Source organism: Aotus nancymaae, unplaced genomic scaffold (assembly GCF_030222135.1).
Source record: "Aotus nancymaae isolate 86718 unplaced genomic scaffold, 86718_ANA_hifiasm-v0.15.2.pri h1tg000059l, whole genome shotgun sequence".
In the NCBI taxonomy this organism is placed as follows: domain Eukaryota; kingdom Metazoa; phylum Chordata; class Mammalia; order Primates; family Aotidae; genus Aotus; species Aotus nancymaae.
Window position 1 is genome coordinate 58,282,190 of NW_026988473.1, and position 20,270 is coordinate 58,302,459.

Here is a 20,270-nt window from a genome sequence, read left to right on the forward strand (position 1 = left end):
CAAGGGTGCCTAGGAAAAGAGGGAGGTAGAGAGAAAAAGGCATTAAATTAAATGTATCCAAGTGGAGTTTGGATTTTGCAAGCATCACTAATATCAATGGAAAATGTGAAAAAAAATACTGATAGCAGCAGTTCATAAAACAATTTATCCATTAAACTCCAGCTGATATCTCTGTTGCATCAATTCCAGAAGCAACTTGCTTAAGAAATGGGAGGTCTATTTCCTATATAAAGACATTCCAAAGTATCCAATCTCTTAGACCCTCTCCATCTGCTAAAGTTTCTGCATCGAAATAACACTATATATTCAAAACAAAAACTTCAAATAACCTAAGCCACTATACATTCTTCAAAATGAACAAAATTTTGTTCAAGTCTCACTTAATTTGCAAGGTTAAATTAAAAGTAACTGTCAAGCAGGTAAATTATTCATTGCACTTAATACATCAGTTACTCAAAATATACAAAAATTGTTTTGTGAGCTAAATTCTTCTAGATATGGAGTGAAACCCAAATGTTATTTTTAGTGCCCTTTATGACGTTTTTGTTCTAACCTGAGTTTTAAAAAAAAAAATGTGCTTGGAAAGAAGGACCCTTAAAAAGTAATTTGTATATCCACTAATTTTTAAACATTTTATTCCCTTAAAAACAAAAACAGATTTTGACTAGAAGATACTATGAAGATTCCTCTTCAATAAGTTCCTAAATATTAAACTTATCATACTGTCTTTAAAAAAATCCTCATTCCCTCTGGTTCTGTCTTCACTAGAGATGGAGAACACTATGGCATGTGTTTCTTACTTTGAACCTTTCAATAAAAGACTTAATAAAGCTTTATTAGCAAACTCAGCAAACTATCTCAACAGCTCTCTCCTCTCCAGAGTCAAACAATCTTTATTCCTTGAACTTTTTCTCAGAGGTCTTATTTTCTAATCTGTATTTTCTTCGTTTTTATTTCTGCTCTATCTCTTCCTGAGTTCTCACATGATTCTGACACAACATCCTAGCAGGAACCGAATCCGTAAAAGGGATACTTTTTCACACCTCCTACAACTTGGCCTAATTTTAGTGATCACAATAAAGGAAAATGGTAGGTGCATATTCATCATAACAACAAAGAAACACAAGTAAACAGGTGGACACAGTTTATTCCCTACTGTTATGGTGTTACATTTGCCCTTCACAAGAAGCATTTCCTGTGCTGCCTTATTGAAGCATTTCCTTTGTCTCTTTATATTGTTGGCTTATTTCTACTATTTATTTTCAAGGTATACTTAGATCTTGCCCTACTAATTATTTCCTTTCTCTAAAGCTCTAGAAAATTCCAGTTTCGACTTACATGCTTAATGAAAATGCAATCATTTTCACAATATTGTTCAAAAAGAAAAAGATAAACAATTTGGTACCCAAGGCTGAGACCTCCTAGTCAGCACTTCTGTCTCTCTTGGTCAGCTTGGGCTACCACTGAATTTATCCTGTTAGGCAAATGTGCACCTACTGCGTCAAGTTCATGTTAAGTATCACGCTCAGACAGACTAATGACAGGCTAGAATAATTACCTCAATCAATACACTTCGGAAACATTTGTAAAATTTTGTTAACTTTAACTCTGAACTTCAAAATTTTTGAGATAAGAATCCTTCAATAACTCTTTACCTTAAAATGACTTAAATGTTGCATTATATTAAAGCACTCAAATAAAACTGTTCTCTTTATAATAGAATGACAGTCATGACATGGTTTTAGTAACTATGATACATTTTAGCTTCATTTTTGTTTATCAGTCACTGAAACACAGAACTAAACCAAATATACATGTTTTTCATATATACAACGTTATACCACTTTGTAGAATATATGCCATTTCCTAAATTACAATCTACATTCTTATAACAAAAGATGTTTTACACATTTCAAAAATAAAACAAAAATTCTACACATTTCTTCTCCAGTGCAAAGCCTTTGAAAACACATTAAGAAAAATGGTGCTCTACATTTAGCTAGCTGTCTATTATCTACAGTCATACAGTCATGCAAGATCCAACGGTAAGAAAGTAAGGAAGGAACAAATTAACAATAGTGGCAATACAATAATTTGACAATTAGGTTTGGATTATATGAGCTCAACCAAATGTTGAGCAACCAACCAAACTATGATTTAAGGAACATTCTAATCAGTTCAAACTTTATACTATTATTTTATATGAAATAAATTCTCTAATTCCAGTGCTATCTCCTATAAGCAATTTGTTTAGGCCTTGTTATTGTTATCTCCTGCTATACCCCATGTGTATTCTGAGAACTATGTAGGACAAGATACATTTTAAGAAGATTGAACAGCATTTCTCTCTCTCTCTCTCTTTTTTTTTTTTGAGACAAAGTCTCACTCTGTCACCCAGGCTGCAGTGCAGCAGCACAATCATAGCTTACTGTAACTTAAACTCCTGGCCTCAAGGAATCCTCCTGCCTCAGCCTCCCAAGAGCTGAAAAAAATTATTTTCTACACTAAAAAAAGATTAATACCATGCAATCAGAAATTCTACAGACGTCAGCAAGATAAACTGGACCTCTGTTTTAAAACATGTAGTTTTAGTGTTTCATAATACTTAATATTTGGACATTTATTTCTTAGTAAGATTAACATTACTTATAAAATAAAATAAATCTACTTAGAAAAATGTACTTCAAAAGTTAGACTGTCAAATAAATTCAGAGCTCCTTTCTCAGTTCAGAAGTTTTTCTGTACTAAATGTTTGATAAATGACACAATCTAATATAAAGATCCTTAACTACATTGTCTGCTTTTATTAAGATCTTTATTTACATTCCTAAGATTTAAAAATCAGCAAACTCATTTGATATTGAGGAAGCACCTAGAGATTTTGGAAGATTTTCCTTAACTATCTGAAAATTCACTGATTAAATTATGGTAAATGCAGGAACACTGTTTTTCAGTTCATACCAGACCCTGAGAAGGCACTGAGAAATTTGACAAGAACAAAGCCAATAGGAGTGTTGCCATTATTGTTTTATGCTCAGTAAACGTCAGAATTTTAAATACATACAGTAAATTTACACTGCACCAAGGGCACCTGAAACAGACATGCCAAAACCACACATTGTAACATCTGTTCTAAACTACAGAAATGCTAAATATCCTATTTCAAATACTCTAATTTGTAAATTAATACCTGTGATGTAACAATGACATTTTTCATAACAATCAAGGAGAATACTATTTTTTGGCCAATTTTATGGAGTAATTTCCTTAACTAACCCTATAATTATAACATTTACCTGTCTTTTTTTTTTTTGTCTTTTACCATGCTATACACAATTACAAGATACAGAACTAGGCTTAACCACATTTATAAGAAAACTCACTTTTGAATTGTGATGTTTCTGTTAAAGGAAGAAAAATACGTTACTATAACACTTTTAGCGTAATGACTTTTGTTTAAATTATGAAAACATTTGAATCATTTCCCTCTAGACTATTTCATTTCAAATTTATAGTTTGTTTAGTCTAGCCAGTTAACCAAAAAGAAAGAAAACAAAAGGAAAAAGATACTTGGCCAGATGAAAGAGAGAGAGAATGCTAACACAAGGTTCAATGTATGGAGTTCTTGGTTGCTCTGTTCCATATGCCCACACAATGTCATGATGTATTGATGTACCCCTAAACAGAACGCCAGATCAGTCCATTCTTACTGGGCTGAAGAAAATTCTCAATTAGAGCATCAATGAGTTTCTTCAATTCTTCCTCCAGTAAAGCAGTATCACTGAGGAAAAGATGAAGAGTTTTGGAATTATTTATTTTTATAGGCTTAAAATTTATTTAAATTAGTTTTACTTTTTAAGAAGTCCTGACGGAATGATTAAACAATTCGTAAACAAAAGAGAAATTCACTTGGTTAAAACAAAACAAGACCCCCCCAAAAAAATTACATACAAAGAAAACACTGCTATCACGAACTGAAGTTGAGCTGCATTAATAGGAGTTCCTTGGCACATGATAAACAGAGGAGTGACAGTATATCTAAAGAATTCTCCTAGGTCAGGAGAATGTGGTTCAAATGACTTCGAACAGCAATACCAGGTGTTAGGAGAAAATGGCTTCCTAAAATACTTTGAAAAATATTCGATACAGATGTTATGGAATGATATAACATATCTTTCAGGTAGCAGAAGGAGGTGTGACTAAAAGAATGGGATGTTTAAAAAAAATAGATATGCACTTAAAAGAAGGCCCTTGAAAGTCATCACTGAGGCACTGCCATTGCCCAGAACATTTTGAGGCAAGCCTCTTTTAAATTGCCTTTATAATCATTTTAAAAAACTACACAACAAATTAGTTCTTATTACTTTAATAATCTCCCTTCATTTTCAACCAGATGTAGTATTACCCAATTTGGTTTACTTTAAATTCTGCTTTGAATGACTTTAGGAGTTCTTTATCCCCCTCAAAAGAAATGAAATCTATCCTTAAATGCAAAATTTATGGAAATACGAAATAGTGTGGCTTTGGTTGGACTCTGAAAGCAATTCTAAAAAATCTCCTTCCCAAATATATATTGGTCAATGACAATATTACAGGAGACAGGACTTTTAATACATTTAAGTAGCCTTTGAATATGTTTATGAAATTAACTTAGTCACAAGTCATCCTCTAAAAAGGAAATGAACTGAGAAGATTATGTCAAGTCCTATTCGACACAGAAAATGAATATTTCGCAATAAACTAGATTATCTGATGATCATTTCCTTATGCTAATCATGTAATAGTTAAAGATCAGAGAATCTTTCCAAGAATAGAAATTCGCTACAATTTTAAAATTCAATTCCCAAATGATGCAGCGGCTTTAAAAAACAGTCTGGCAGTTTCTCAAAAGGTTAAACACAGAGCTACCATATGACCCAGCAATTCTCTCCTAGGTATATACCCAAGAGAAATGAAAACATACATTCACACAAAAACCTGTATGTAAATGTTCATAACAGTACTATTCAAAACAGCCAAAGAGTGCAAGTAACCTGAATGTCCATCAAATGATCAAAAGAATAAAAAGCGTGGCATATTCATGCAATGGAATATTGTTGGGCCATAAAAAACAAAATTAAAAAAAGGGAATAAATTCATGCTACAACTGAATCATGGTGGAAGCTAGAAACCATTATACTAAGTAAAAGATGGCAGTCACAAAGGCCCATATGTTATATGGAATGCCCAGAAGAAGCAAATCTTTAGAGAAAGATAGTGTACTGGTGGTTGCTGAGGGCTGTAAACGAAGGAAATGGGAAGTGATTTCTCATGGATATGGGCTTTTAGGGGTGATGACAATGTTCTAAAATAGATTATAGTGATAGATGCACAACTTTGAATATACCAAAAACCACTGAATTGTACATTTTAAGTGGGTGAACTGTATGGTATGTGAGTTATATATCAATAAAGCTTTTGTATGTATATCTTAAAAAATCAGTTCTCACCTCTGGTCAGGTGACGCGCACATCTCTGCATAATACTTTATCTTTGGTTCTGTCCCACTTGTCCGGAGGGTAGCAACACAGCCATTTTGAAAAGTAAATGTAATCATTTGGCTGTTTTTACTCACAGGCAGCACCTATGCAAAATGGCAACAACCGTTTAATTATACTTGGCATCTTTTTCATTTTCTTTCATTTTCAAGAATTATAAAATACAGTCCACTTATATGAGGTATCTAAAGTCGTCAAATTTACAGAAATAGAAATTAGAATGGCAGTTGCCAGGGGCAGGGGGTATGGGTACAGGGAGTTATTGTTTAATGGATAGTTTTAGTTTAGCAAGATGAAAAAGTGGTCTGTCGCACACCAATATGAATATACTTAACGCTACTGAACTATACACTTAAAAATGGTTAAGATAGTTAATTTTTATGTTCTGTGATTTTTTTAACCACAGTTGAAAAACTAAAACATATCTTAAAAGCATTATAAAATACAAATGATGATTACTTATATAATAATTCATAAGAATACCATTTACTGAATAGTTCAGGCATTGGATTATATACCTCACATACATGATCTCTGGGCCTCAACAGTAATCCTGTAAAGTAAGTATTACCACCATTTTACAGACGAGGCTCAAAGAGAGTAAACAACCCACTCAAGACAATCAGCTAAGTGGTAGAACAAGAAGTGGAAGCCAAGTTCCAAAGTCCAGACTGCCTCTATATTTGCGAAGCACTTGCATGTTTATCAATCGTCTCCAAAGAGGAGTGCACATATCCTGCATGTACTGGGGTGCAGAAAAAACTGTATTTTTTTTTATAAAAATTTAAAAAAGAAGTGATGTTTTACTGACACTAAATATATGGATTAACACTGGTACTCTTGCTAGTCCACACATTGGTCTATCAAGGCATCTCGAGGGGATTGTGAGGGTTGTACTAGGGCAGAGGGGTTGACAGTGGTACTTTTCCTCAGCTGTCCTGAGCCATGAGTCCTGTCCTTGAGACCCCCGCTTTTGGTCAGTACATTACCATATATCAGTGACTTAACACAGAGATCTTCCCTTCTTTTTTACCCACAGTCCATAAAGTAGCAAATCCTTTCTATACAATATTATTTAACTCAACTTTATTCAGTTGTCTCCATACTGCTCATATACTGAATTCAGGCGACCATCATACCTCATCTAGACTGCTGATACAGTGTACTAACTGATCTTCCTGCCTGGAAGTTTGCCCCTCAAAACCCACTCACCATATAAGCCATTCTTCTCCCTCATACTCCAGTTACAGACAACTACCTTCGGTTTTCTGAAGGAAATACGCTTTTTCATCTCTGGACCTTCTACTTACTGTTCCCTTTGCCTGAAACACCCTCTGCTCCTCCTGCATCTGGCTAACTCCTAATCATACCTGGGAACTCAGTTCAGAATAGTTCTCTAGAAAGTCTTCCATAAGCCCCCAAAGTCTCTTCCATGACATCCTATGCATGCCTCTCCAGGTAGCACTTATCATTTTGTAAGTTGCTATTTACTTGTCCATTTCCCCACTAGATTTTTCCTTGAGTGCAGTGTCTCTGTCATTGCTATATCCCTAGTGTACCTGTGCCTGTAGCACAGAAGGATTCTGATACATGAATACACAGATGAACATCAATCAATCTGAAACATGGGAAAAAGAGAATTCAGGAAGGCTTTGACACTTACTATGCAACCTTGGAGATAACAACATCTATGCTACCTACCTTACAAACTTGTTGTAAGAATCAGCAGAGATGAAAAAGCACCCTGAATAATATCATACACTTTAACGAGAATTAAAAGGGAAAAAAGCATTATACCAAAGGCTACTTGAGCACAGCAAATTAGAGAAATAAAAAGAAGCAAAAGATAATTCTCCTCTTCAAGCAATTTACAAAGATAGAAAAATAGGTACACTTATACTCACACACAGCATGTCAACACCAGGAACTAATATTTGTTGATTGGACAAATATGCAAAAATGGAATATGGGTACTATTCTACATGATAAACTACAGATTTTCCAAAATACATTATGTCCCTAGAATCTTGAGACCACATCAGAACATTACAAATGGAAATTTGGGCTAATAATCATTATTAACAACAACAACAAAATGAATATAATCAGCAATCTATGGCATTTAAGTATTTGTTAAGCAGCTACTACATGGGCAGAAACTTTGAGAGGCACGAAAGTACATTAGAAAGGAACCTGCCATGTACAACACAATGACGACATAAAACAGAAAGTAATAGGAGGAAGGCACACTATGTAATGAAACCTCAAGAGGAAGGTGTCTAATTATGGGGCCTAGAGGTCACGTGGAACAGGTGATATTTGCCTTCAGTCTTATAGTGGCTGAGATATGGGCCTGTAAAAATTGGAAAAATGGGTAAACTAAGGAAACAACTGAGCCAAAAATGCAGAAGTTAAAAAAAATATATATATATATGTAAGTAAGTAAGTTGTTTTATTTGGCTGGAGGTATAAGGAATAAGGTTGGAAAGGGATGTTAAAATTAAAAATATGCATGGCTTTGAAATTATAGGCTTTTACACTTATTTTCAACATTATCTAGCATGATTGCTCATTTTCTCTCTTTCTCTCTCTCTCTCTGCCCCCCGCCTCCATTCCTCACAACTCACCCTGGGGGTAGTATAGATGATTTTTTGAGAAGTGATAAGGATAGGATCAAAGTCAGAGAAACAAGTTAGAAGACTTTTTCAAGACTGAAAAATGCTCTGGAGCAAAACAATGGGTTCTAGTCTCAAGAAACTCACAGGCCTGAAGTTTCACCATTTTATTATAGTATTGATGTGGGTGAACCCCCAAATTGGGGCTCAGCCCAGGAGGTTTCTTGGCCTCACACAGAGAAAGAATTCAAGAGGAAAGCAATTGGTGGGCATGGTGGCTCCTGCCTGTAATCCTAGCACTTCGGGAGGCTGAGGTGGGTGAATCACTTGAGGTCAGGAGTTTGAGACCAGCCTGGCCAACATGGTGAAACTCTGTCTCTACTAAAAATACAAAAATTAGCCAGGCATGGTGGCATGTGCCTGTAGTCCCAGCTACTCAGGAGGCTGAGGCAGGAGAATCACTTGAACCTGTGAGGCAGAGATTGAAGTGAGCCGAGATCATGCCACTGCACTTCAGCATGGGAGACAGAGCAAGACTCTGTCTCAAGAAAAAAAAAAAAAGGAAAGCAATTTTATCACAGCAACAAAATGGCTGCTTCATAGGCAGAGTAGCACTATGGATTGCTGACTAGCTATATTATAGCTTCTGCTTAATTACATGCTAAATAAGGGGTAAGTTATTCACAAATTTTCTAGAAAAAGTATGAGGAGTTCTTGGAACAAGGGTTCCTCCCCATTTAAACCATGTAAGGTAACTTCTGGGTGTTGTCATGGCATCTATAAGCCGTCATGGTGTTGGTGGGAGTGTCTTTAGCATACTAATGTATTATAATTAGCTTACAATGAGCAGAGAGGGGAACTAGAGATTGCTTTTGTTGCCATCTTGGTTTTGCTGATTTTGGCTGGTTTCTTTATTGCATCCTGTTTTGACCAGATCCTGTTTTGATCAGTGGGGTCATGACCAGTACTTGGAAAACAAATCCTGCTGATCGCCAACCTCAGTATGAATTATTATAAACTGCTAACTTTTTTAAAAAAAGCTTTTACAGGCACTCCCAGCTTGGTGAACGCATGGACTTGCTGGGAGGCTCTAGGCCCCAACCCCACCCCTAGTACATTGCCCTGTACATCTCTTCTCTGGCTGCTCCAGAATTGTCCCCTTTATAATAAACTAGTAAACATGAGGAAACTGGATTGAACCTCATGTGAAATCTGTCCTGCTTCTGGACTTTTTGGTGACATGAGCCATGAAATTTTCTAAATTGTTTGAAAAAAAAAAAGATACTTACTGATTTCTTATTAGGCTGGCTACTGTCATATCCAGTGGTAATGTCCCGTACATGCAATATAGCAAATGTCCCACAAAATTTTGGATATTCTTTTGGAGCATCAAAATTACGAAGCCTTTCAAATATATTTTTGATGGTAGGTGGTTCGTAACACAAGAAATAGGAAGTTTTTGAAATATGATAACCATATCTGTGCAAAGATTCAAAGTGCTAAAATTAGATTTCAGGTAACTCTTTAGAAAAGTATATATTAAAGAAGACCAGCTTACTACAGTATTTTGTAGAAAGTGGCAGTCCTCAATTCACATAATTTTAAAGGATTGACTATTCTTCAGAAACAAATTTAGAAAACTAAGGGTGGGACCATAAAAAAAAATCTAGCGTGTGAAATTCATAATAGTAGAACTTACTTTTCATAAACCTTAATCAGTTGCTGTTTCAATGTTTTATTCATGGTTTCCAGGTAAGATGCCATCTCAGCAACCACAACAGCTGCACTCACCCCATCTTTATCCAAAACTGAAGTTCCACAGAGAAAACCTGAGGATTGAAAACCATCACTAGAAAAGAGGAAAACTTAAGCCTATAATTTCAATAGCTGTACATTTCTTCAGAAGGACGAGAAATTTTTTTTTTTTTTTTTTTTGAGACAGAGTCTCACTCTGTCGCCAGGCACCAGGCTGGAGTGCAGTGGTGCGATCTCGGCTCACTGCAACCTCCGCCTCCTGGGTTCAAGCAATTCTCCTGCCTCACCCTCCCAAGTAGCTGGGACTACAGGTGTGCACCACCACACCCAGCTAATTTTTGTATTTTTAGTAGAGACGGAGTTTCACCATGTTGGCCGGGATGGTCTTGATCTCTTGACCTTGTGATCCGCCCGCCTCCGCCTCCCAAAGTGCTGGGATTACAGGGGATGAGGAAATTTAAAAGCCTAGTAATAGAGGAAACCCATCAATATTTAGAGGATTCTTTGGTTCTTTTTTTTTTTCCTGATAAGAAATGCATCTACACATTTCTCAGTTCTTTGTAGTTCTTACAATTCCAAATACGAAACCAAAACATAAAAAAACCTCCTACAGAATTACATTTTTAAAAAATTATCAATCAAATTTCAAAGATTTTGATATTTACTACATACCAATAGACTCTTCAAATGCAAAAAGGACTTCTTTCCCATTTTCCAGGAGGTCTTTTATCCTACTTCCAATCCATTTAAAACCTGGTAATGTTTCCTGAAATGCAGAGGAGGCCACTCTAGTTAAGTGATTCTCTCACAAATACCTATTAGAGAAAAAGCTGCCACTACATGCACATAACATTCATATAGTGATTTTCTACTATAGTCTTCAGTCCACAAAGATTTATAGAGTAGCAGACATATAGTAATGAAGTGCCATAAATACACACACTGCTACTCTTGATGATCTATTATTTCTAGATTATAGTACTAGGTGATTTACACCAAATATAACCCAGCATTTATAAGTGGTGCTTCATATAGTCACAAAGTAACATGAATAAGTACTGAACCAGGTGCTCTATATCATTATCTTTTTTAATGCTCACAAACACCATTGCTGAAACACAGGCTCGAAAGATAAGTCAATCTGTCCAAAATTATACTGCATATAAGAGGTGGAGTCAAGACTCAATATCAAGTTTCTGCTTCTCAGAAACTGTCCTATAAGCGATACTATAACCACTAATGTAAGAGTGCCATGAAGGTTGGTGGATTTACTTTCCCTGAGTAATCAATCTAAGGTCATGAAGTTTTTTGGTGATGCACTTTTAATATTAGCACAATGTAAGCTTGAACCAAGTGTATCTTCTCATAACACTGTGTCCTAACTGTTAATAAAACTACCAAAACAGTTACTAAGTACTTCTTTAAATAATTAGATTTGAGGACTTTTCATCTAATGAGCTACTGTTCACTTTAAAGACACAATCTGTTTTAGAGTCAACAGAAAGAGTATGTGATACACACTAATTCTAAAGCTCACCAACTTGTTTCCTAATTCACCTCTCTACCTCATTACTAAAAAATAAAAATAAAAACCCAAAAACCTCCCTGCTACAACAAAACAAGCAACTAAAATTATAATAGTGGTCTTTAGAATTGGTCTTTTTTCTCTTTTTTGCTCATTATACATTTTTCTTGCTATAGATATAAACAAGGAAAACATCAGAAGCTTAGGCTTGAATGAACTTTCAGTATCTTTTTTTTTGAAATGGAGTCTCACTCTGCCACCTAGGTTGGAGTTCAGTCATGCAATCTCAGCTCACTGTAAACTCTGCCTCCTGGGTTCAAGCGATTCCCCTGCCTCAGCCTCCTGAGTCGCTGGGATTACAGGTGCATGCCACCATGCCCAGCTAATTTATGTGTTTTTAGTAGAGACGGGGTTTCACCATGTTGGCCAGGCTGGTCTCGAATGTCTGAACTCATGATCCACCCACCTCAGCCTCCCAAAGTGCTGGGATTACAGGCGTGAGCCACCGCACCCAGCCCTACCTCCAGTATCTTCTATTTTGCTATTTGTGTTTTAGAAAGTATAAGGTTGAAAGCTCTATTTCATAAAGACAGGTACAATTTTCTTTTACTCAGCCAATTAGTGTTAAGACCTGTAGCCTGACTATGGCTCAAGAAAAATGCCCAGGGACATTTTCACTGATATTTGGCAAAGATGGCAGAGGAAAAGCAACTTAGTTCCCATAGCTGCAAAAATGGTCAGCTTAAGGGTCTTAAAGTCACAAGGTTAATGATCTTGGCTGAGGGAAAGCCACTACTTGTTTTGTCAGATGTAGGATCATTGGGCCTTAATATATAATTTAGAAGACTACTTAAAGTTTCTTAAGACTATGCTTGAAGAGCCTAAACAAGGGGTTGACGACAACCACAATTTTTTGGAGTGAAGTCTGAGTTACTGATGAGGTTGCCAGGAGCTAAATATTCCCTGTCTGAAAACCAGATATTGTTGTATGGAGTAATAAGTATTAATGTAATTTTTAAAGAATATCTCATCTTAGTCCCAGAAATTCATATACAGTACTGGATGAATTTTGGCTCAAGGTGTCTAAATTATCAAATAGACTGAATAAGTGTTAACAGAATTAGAAAAATAAGGGAATAACAAATGAAATCAATGAAAGTCAGTTTTGGTGAGGAGATGTCTTTAACATTCACAAATAGGTTTTAAAAAGTAGCACACAGACATTATCTATTCTTACTTCAAAATGAAATCCTTCTTTAAGTGCAATTGCCTTCAAAATTTTAGAAGAGACTGTGGTGGCTAACATATAAACATTCTTCACATCAGCATTTCTTGATTGATTTTTCTTCCAGCAATCAAACATCCACCACCCAAACAAAGCTGCCAACTCATTCCCTGTGAAAACTTTCCAACAGCCACTGTAGAGAGAAGGAAAATGCAATGTCAAGACCTTTCTTTTCATTAAAACTTTTTGACTCCAAGGCCTACAAATTACCATCCTTCAGTTAGGAAAAATCAGAAACTATTATATGGGATTTTTGAGACAACATTTACTACTGCTTGTTTTCTAACTGCCCAGGAGTGATTTTATAGTAGGAATGGTTACAACATCTTTTGGAAAATTACTATATCATTATAATTATTCTCTTAATGAGAGAAAAAATTACGATTAATAATTAAGCCTTTTTATGTAGGAACACTTGTCACATTATAACAGTAAAAATACATAGCAACCTAGATGACTAAGATTAGGAAATGGCTACATCATAAAGTGATCTGTTGGCATATTATGTCTTTTTAAAAATTAACATTTTTAAACAATATATAAAGTCAGGGGAAAATGCTTATGCTGTAAGCATTTTTGGAAACATTTTGTACAATTGAAGTGGAAAATAAGATATAAAACTATTATCATAATAAAAACAAATATATCTTTAAATATTTCAATTAAAAAGACAGGAAAGAATTGTCAAAGTATCAACTTAGGTGGTTATTTCTGGATGGTGGGTTTATAGGAAATTTATGTTCTTTTCTTATTTTTTCATTATTTTCAATGAGCCTGTAAGACTTAAAATACATCGCTTTTCAAAGTTCAAGCTTTTAATCAAATAACAGATTCTACATACTTCTCCTGAAGTTCTGCTGCTGCCAGTCTGTCTGCATCAGGATCTGTGGCTAGCACTATTCGGGCATTTTCTTTCTCTGCCAGTCTCAGAGAAAGTTCCTGAAACAGTGACCCAAAAAGCTCAATTGTACTGAAGAACCTAAATTCAATGTTAACGTTCCTATATATAGGCACAATATTAGTGATAGGTATTTTAGAAGGCATAGAATTCAGCTAAATTTAAAATAAGCTAAAAGTAGGGATACCTACCATAGACATTTCAAACAAAACACAGCCTTTGACTGCAATGCAATTTAAAAGATGTAAACTACAGTCCTTTCTGCTTTTGTAATCTTTGAATTGTCAGTGAGTTCTATCTATTCTGGGGGATGGTTTAATAAATTAATAATAATTGAAATATTTTAAAAAATACCAGCACAGATTCTCCTTCTTCAGGATTTGGACATTTAACAGTAGAAAAGTCTGGATCAGGATCTTTTTGTTCTGGTACTGGAATTGGAGGCTTAAAACCAAACACTTTAAAAGCCAACTGCACATAGTCATGTCCAACCCCATGAAAAGATGTATGCACAAATTTCAAGGTGGTCTTTGAGTTTAACTCCCTGTAAAAGAAAATTAACATGCAATCATGATCACAAAACTTTCACAAAAGGATTGAACAGCTTCACTCTGAATGGATACTCAGTGCTGCCAGGCAATCCTACTTTTTACCCAAAAAGCTTACTTTTTTACTCTCCAAGTTGGTGACTTAATTAGTACCTTCTCTTCTTATTCCTTTCCTCCCCCTTCACCTCATACATCATTGAGACACAGAGCCATTTGATGGAAACTTCCTAATTATCCCACACCAAACCGACCAGCATCTCATATTTTTTCCTTCTTCCATCTGCTAATAATGAAGAAGTCTTATTTGTATCAAAGGTCAACCCCTCTACTTCTGCTCTGGTCTCCATCTATTCTCACTTGAGAACTTTAGTACGTGGATAATCCTCTCTTGCCAGCATAATTTCCATTAGCATCTAGTCTCTGTTTCTTTGGTCTTTTCCACAGCAAAACTTTCTACATACTAACCTACCATTTACTAACCATTCCCCATAAAAAGTAAGATTTATTATAAGGTAAATAATAAAAATAAAATGTTATGACAAATTTAAAACATATGCATAGGCAGACAGAATATCTAACACCATATAACCATTACCTCATTTTAATGTTTCCATAGTCTGTCAATCTAGTCTCATTTATTGAAGACATATTACTTTACATGAAAATGCTTTAGTATTTGAAGACATAACCATATTATCATTACTACAGCTAACAAAATCAACAGTAATTTATTTCCTCTAATAACCCTGTGTTCAAATTTTCCCCAAGGATCTCAAAAATACTTTTAACAGTTTTTTTACTTGAAGCAGGACCTGAGTGAATGAGCTCCATTTAATTTGGTTGCTATGCCTCTCAAGTCTCTCTCTATCTTTTTTTTTTTTTTTTCTGGAGATGGAGTCTCGCTCTGTCACCCAGGCTGGAGTGCAGTGGCGTGATCTCGGCTCACTGCAACCTCTGCCTCCCGGATTCAAGCAATTCTTCTGCCTCAGCCTCCTGGGTAGCTGGGACTACAGGCACAAGCTGCCACTCCTGGCTAATTTTTTGTATTTTAGTAGAGATGGGTTTTACCGTGTTGCCCAGGCTAGTCTCGAACTCCTGAGCTCAGGTGATCGCCTGACCCGGCCTCCCAAAGTGCTAGGATTACAGGCGGAGCCACTGCACCTGGCCCCAAGTCTCTTTTAATCTATAAATGTTCCTCCTTTTCTTCCACAACCCAAATGTCATTTATTGAAGAAACTGGGCCATTTGCCCTATAGAATTTCCAGTATCTCCAGTATGTAGACTGCATCCTTTTGTTATTACAATGCTCTTCTATCCTATTTGTTTTGTAAATAGGCAGTTGCATTTAAAGGTAACATCAGATTCAATTTCAATTCTTTGGACAAGAATAGGTGCTGTGTATTTTCTATTGACTAACAGGTGGAGGCACACAATTTGTACCTTACTTTAAATGCTGTTAAATTAAGATTCATCAGTGTCAGCCTAATCCTTACATCAAAAAATTTCCCATCAACTTTTCACCTGTGGGTCTTAGCAGCCTTTGATGAGCATTACTTACATACATTATTTATTAAAGGTCACAAAATAGTGATTTTAAAAATTCTATTATTCCTTCTGCATTTATTGGATTCTTCTTTTCAAAATAATGATCCTTCAGCAACCATTTGATTAGTCCTAAAATTCAGTTCATATAGAAAAGACAGAATAAATTAGGAGAAAGTTTCAAACATTTATTGACTTTCAGAAAGAAAATTTAGAACTTATCAAATTTCAGCATGAGTGATTTTCAGTCCAGCAACTCCCAAAGGTGACCAATAAAGTACTTTTTTAGTATTACTAACAGTCATGGGCTTTTTATGTTTAATGTTTTAATTCATTAAGGTGATTATTCTTTTTGATGCCCAACTATCCAATCTTTGGTCAGTGGGAGCCCCTTCAAGTTGGTTCCTAGATCCTTTTGATATTACCCCAGTATCTTTGAAAGCTAAACTGCTTTATGGCAAAGAAAAAAAAAAGTCATCTAGGCTAATTTAGTACATTTGCTGCCCCAATCCTTGATGAGAATCAATTTCTCCAATGAGCCCTGGTTCCTTTTACTTGAAAATGGTATTTAGAAACCACAATCTGGGCTTTAGTGGTAGGCATAGGCCTTTTTAGTAACAGAACTAGTATTTTAGCATTTTAGGTAAATAAAACATATTTCAAATTCAAATTTAAAATTATAATTTAAAAATTATTTTATTTGATTTACATTTGTTTCTCTTAAACTAAAATCTTGGATCCTACTGATATTAGCATAATTGCCCATTTGTTTTATAATATGTATGTGAATGTATATCTACATATTTATTTATATTTATATCTGTAAAACCACCAATATTACTACTAACAGTATAGCTATCAAATACAATTTGAGGTTTCTTTGTAGTTCTTTATCCTTAGGATGTATCCCACTATAAATGTATAGTCAGTTACTATAAAGTCACTTGAAATAATTCTTCTCTGTGTAATTATGCCTTCAGCTTGATAAATAGTCAGGTTCACTTGTTAATTTGCTTTTGCCCATATACTCTTTAAAAAACAAAAATAAAAATGAGCAAAGACAGAAAGGATAACAAAAGAATCAAATTCTTTTTAGACTGAGTAGAGTTGGTAGCATTTAGCTAGTATTATTGTCCACTTATTTTAGACGGAGAAGTGAACAATTGATACCTTGATGGGTATACTTTTGAAATTAAAATAAAGTGGAGAAAAAGCTAAAAATTATTTCATAGAATAGGAAAAAATACACCCAGTAAGCCAGGATTCTTCCTAGCAATAGTGTTAGCTATTTACAGAAGAATTATAGAGATAATTATGGAAATATGGATATGGTTAAGGAAAAATAAATCTTAAAGGAAATGTATTGATCTAACATAGCAGAAATACATATATTTAAGTATAATTTAACAGCTTTATTGAGATATAATTCATATACCACATAATTCACCCATTTAAAGTATATGATTGACTTTCACTGTATTCATAGAGTTGTTCAACCATGACCATGATCAATCTTAGAACATTCTCACTACTCCTGAAAGAAACTCTAGGCTGGGCATGGTGGCTCACACCAGTAATCCCAGTACTTTGGGAGGCTGAGGTGGGCAGATTACCTGAGGTCAGGAGTTGAAGACCAACCTGGCCAACATGGTGAAACCCTGTCTCTACTAAAAATACAAACATTAGCCCAGTATGGTAGTGGGCATCTATAGTCCCAGCTACTTTGGAGGCTGAGGCAGGAGAATTGCATGAACCAGGGAGGCAGAGGTTGCAGTAAGCCGAGATCATGCCACTGCACTCCAGCTTGGGTGACAAGAGCGAGAGTCTGTCTCAAAATTTAAAAAAAAAAAAGAAAGAAAGAAACTCTATATTCTGTAGCTTCCAGCACCCAACCCTTTCATTCCTTCAAGTCACAAGTAATCTATAATCCATTTCTGTCTTTATAAATTTGCCTATTCTGCATATGTCATATAAATGGAATCATACAATATGTGGTTCTTTGTGACTGGGTTCTTTCAGTTAGCATGATGTTTTCAAGGTTTATGCATGTTGTAGTATATAAGTACTTCATTTCTTTTTGTTACTGAATGATATTTCATTGGAAACACCATTTTTTTTTTTTTTTTTGAGACAGAGTCTTGCTCTGTTGCCCAGGCTGCAGTGCAGTGGTATGATCTCAGCTCACTGCAACCTCTGCCTCCCAGGTTCAATGATTCTCCTGCCTCAGTCTCTCAAGTAGCTGAGACTACAGGCACATGCCAGCACACTCAGCTAATTTTTTGCATTTTTAGTAGAGATGGGGTTTCACCATGTTAGTCAGGACAGGATTGTCTCAATCTCCTGACCTCATGATCCGGCCACCTCAGCCTCCCAAAGTGCTGGGATTACAGGCGAGAGCCACCGTGCCTGGCCAGATATACCTCATTTTATTTATCCATTCATTAGTTAATGGCTACTTGGGTTTCCACTCTTTGACTCTTATGAATACTATTTAGCTATAATTTTAATCTAATAAATAGACAACACATTTTAATCACTTTTTCTTCTCCTCATTTGTTATCGTTATTCTAAAGTAATATTATTCAATATTCCCACTTGGATACCTGTAAAAACAGATCTTTTTCAGATCTTCCATGTATCTCCTGCAAATGTCCTGCAGAGGGTCTCTCTTCAGTGGACTGGTATCCACTAAATTATCATTCCAGGAACCATTCCAGGGTTCCACACATTCTTCTATACATTTTAGAATTTCTTTATCATGAGGAGACGTGATCTGAGCACCAGTTTCCCAGTAAACCTAGATGATGAGTGAATATAACTATAATTACTTAAAATGCTTGTCAGATATTTTCTTACCTATAGTGGAGATCTTCAGCTTTATTAAAAAGCATATCATATTGATCAAGTAAAAAAGTCAACATAGGACTAATTTAATAAATATCAAAAGATATTGATAGTAATGACTCTATAGGGACTCTTCAATAAAATGATCATATATAATTTTCCTTTTAGAAGTATACTTTAATAATAATATGAGTAAAATACAAGCAGGGCATTATTATTATAACATTATAATATGCATATGCCTTAGTGTCTAATCACTCTTAAACCTATAACTTGATACCAAAGATAATCCAAGAAACCATAGAATATTCCCTAAAACTTGATATTATTTAACTTAACATTAATAAAGTAGTTCTATTATGTGATATAGAAAAAAGTCATTTTTCCATTATAAAGTAGAATTTATATCATACGAAATATAATTTATTAACAATTAGCATGTTAATTATCCATATAAATTTCAATGAGTTTTCAGTTTGTCAAGTAGCCTGATCAATAAGACATTAGGAACAGTTACCAAAAAAGCAAGAAAATGTAATTCTAATAATTTATAGGATTTCAAATTTAGAAGGTTAGAGAATATCTATGGTGACTTCTACCATGTATACGACACGAATCCCCTCTATTTCATTCTGAATGAAGGAAAGAAGAATACATTTGAATCTGTGCTATGTACTAATCTCTATACAAAGACTATGGTAAACCAGATGACCTAAAAGTCTGTGCTCTATAAACACCTCAAAATGCTATATAAAACAGGAAAACGGCCGGGCGCGGTGGCTCAAGCCTGTAATCCCAGCACTTTGGGAGGCCGAGGCGGGCGGATCACGAGGTCAAGAGATCGAGACCATCCTGGTCAACATGGTGAAACCCCGTCTCTACTAAAAACACAAAAAATTAGCTGGGCATGGTGGCGCGTGCCTGTAATCCCAGCTACTCAGGAGGCTGAGGCAGGAGAATTGCCTGAACCCAGGAGGCGGAGATTGCGGTGAGCCGAGATCGCGCCATTGCGCTCCAGCCTGGGTATCAAGAGCGAAACTCCGTCTCAAAAAAAAAAAAAAAAAAAAAAAAAAAAAAAAACAGGAAAACATTACCTTAAATGCATAGCATAATTCAGAAGATAAAAGCGACAACTCCAGGCAGTGAGAAAAAAAAATTAAAAAGCAGAGTGATAAGCCTGTGGGACTGATATTGTGGTTACCTGGGGTTTGAGAACTGTCCATTTATCTGGTTCTTGGGTTGCAATGCCCATGTGCAAGGTAGGGAGTTGGAAATGAGACCCCCCAAATAAAAATGGTAACCTTGAAGCATTTCACTCTCAGTGAAAATGCAGAATAGAAAAAGTCTTGCCCACTATTACACAGAGATAATGAAGAAGCATGTTTGTTTCTTCTTGGGTTCTGGGAAATTAAAACATTTTTCAAATCCAAGCTCTGCACTTCAACTATTTTAGGATGAGAAACAATAAATTAACACAGAAACTGTCCCTAGTCAGCAAAACCCTTAAGGTTCTAGCAGAATTTTTAAAACAAACAAAACTGTCCTAGAGGGATGCTCCCATATTTCAAGCCATAAAAAAGATTCTCTCCAAAGTCCTGAAAGCTCACATGAAAATTTATAAAACATAAGAAAAAAAATCCTATCCTTTCTCTCTGTCCCCTTCTCCTTGCCTTGTCTGTAGATGTGATGCCTGGAGGTACAGTAACCACCATGTGATGACC

At 35.4% G+C, this 20,270-nt stretch overlaps 1 protein-coding gene across 2 annotated transcripts in view; it reads right to left on the minus strand.

The window, feature by feature from the left end:
- Positions 1 to 1,129: 1,129 nt before the first annotated feature.
- Positions 1,130 to 20,270, minus strand: part of PGM2L1 (phosphoglucomutase 2 like 1) — a 58,435-nt gene continuing 39,294 nt past the window's right edge. For both annotated transcript variants that reach the window (XM_012456961.3, XM_012456962.3), the window contains exons 6-14: positions 18,309 to 18,502; positions 13,970 to 14,159; positions 13,559 to 13,656; positions 12,670 to 12,850; positions 10,580 to 10,673; positions 9,852 to 9,981; positions 9,442 to 9,631; positions 5,490 to 5,623; positions 1,130 to 3,781 (exon numbers count right to left, since the gene is read on the minus strand). In XM_012456961.3, the coding sequence (XP_012312384.1) occupies positions 3,679 to 3,781; positions 5,490 to 5,623; positions 9,442 to 9,631; positions 9,852 to 9,981; positions 10,580 to 10,673; positions 12,670 to 12,850; positions 13,559 to 13,656; positions 13,970 to 14,159; positions 18,309 to 18,502 (1,314 nt within the window). In that variant the 3' untranslated portion in view covers positions 1,130 to 3,678. The remainder of the gene's footprint in view (positions 3,782 to 5,489; positions 5,624 to 9,441; positions 9,632 to 9,851; positions 9,982 to 10,579; positions 10,674 to 12,669; positions 12,851 to 13,558; positions 13,657 to 13,969; positions 14,160 to 18,308; positions 18,503 to 20,270) is intronic.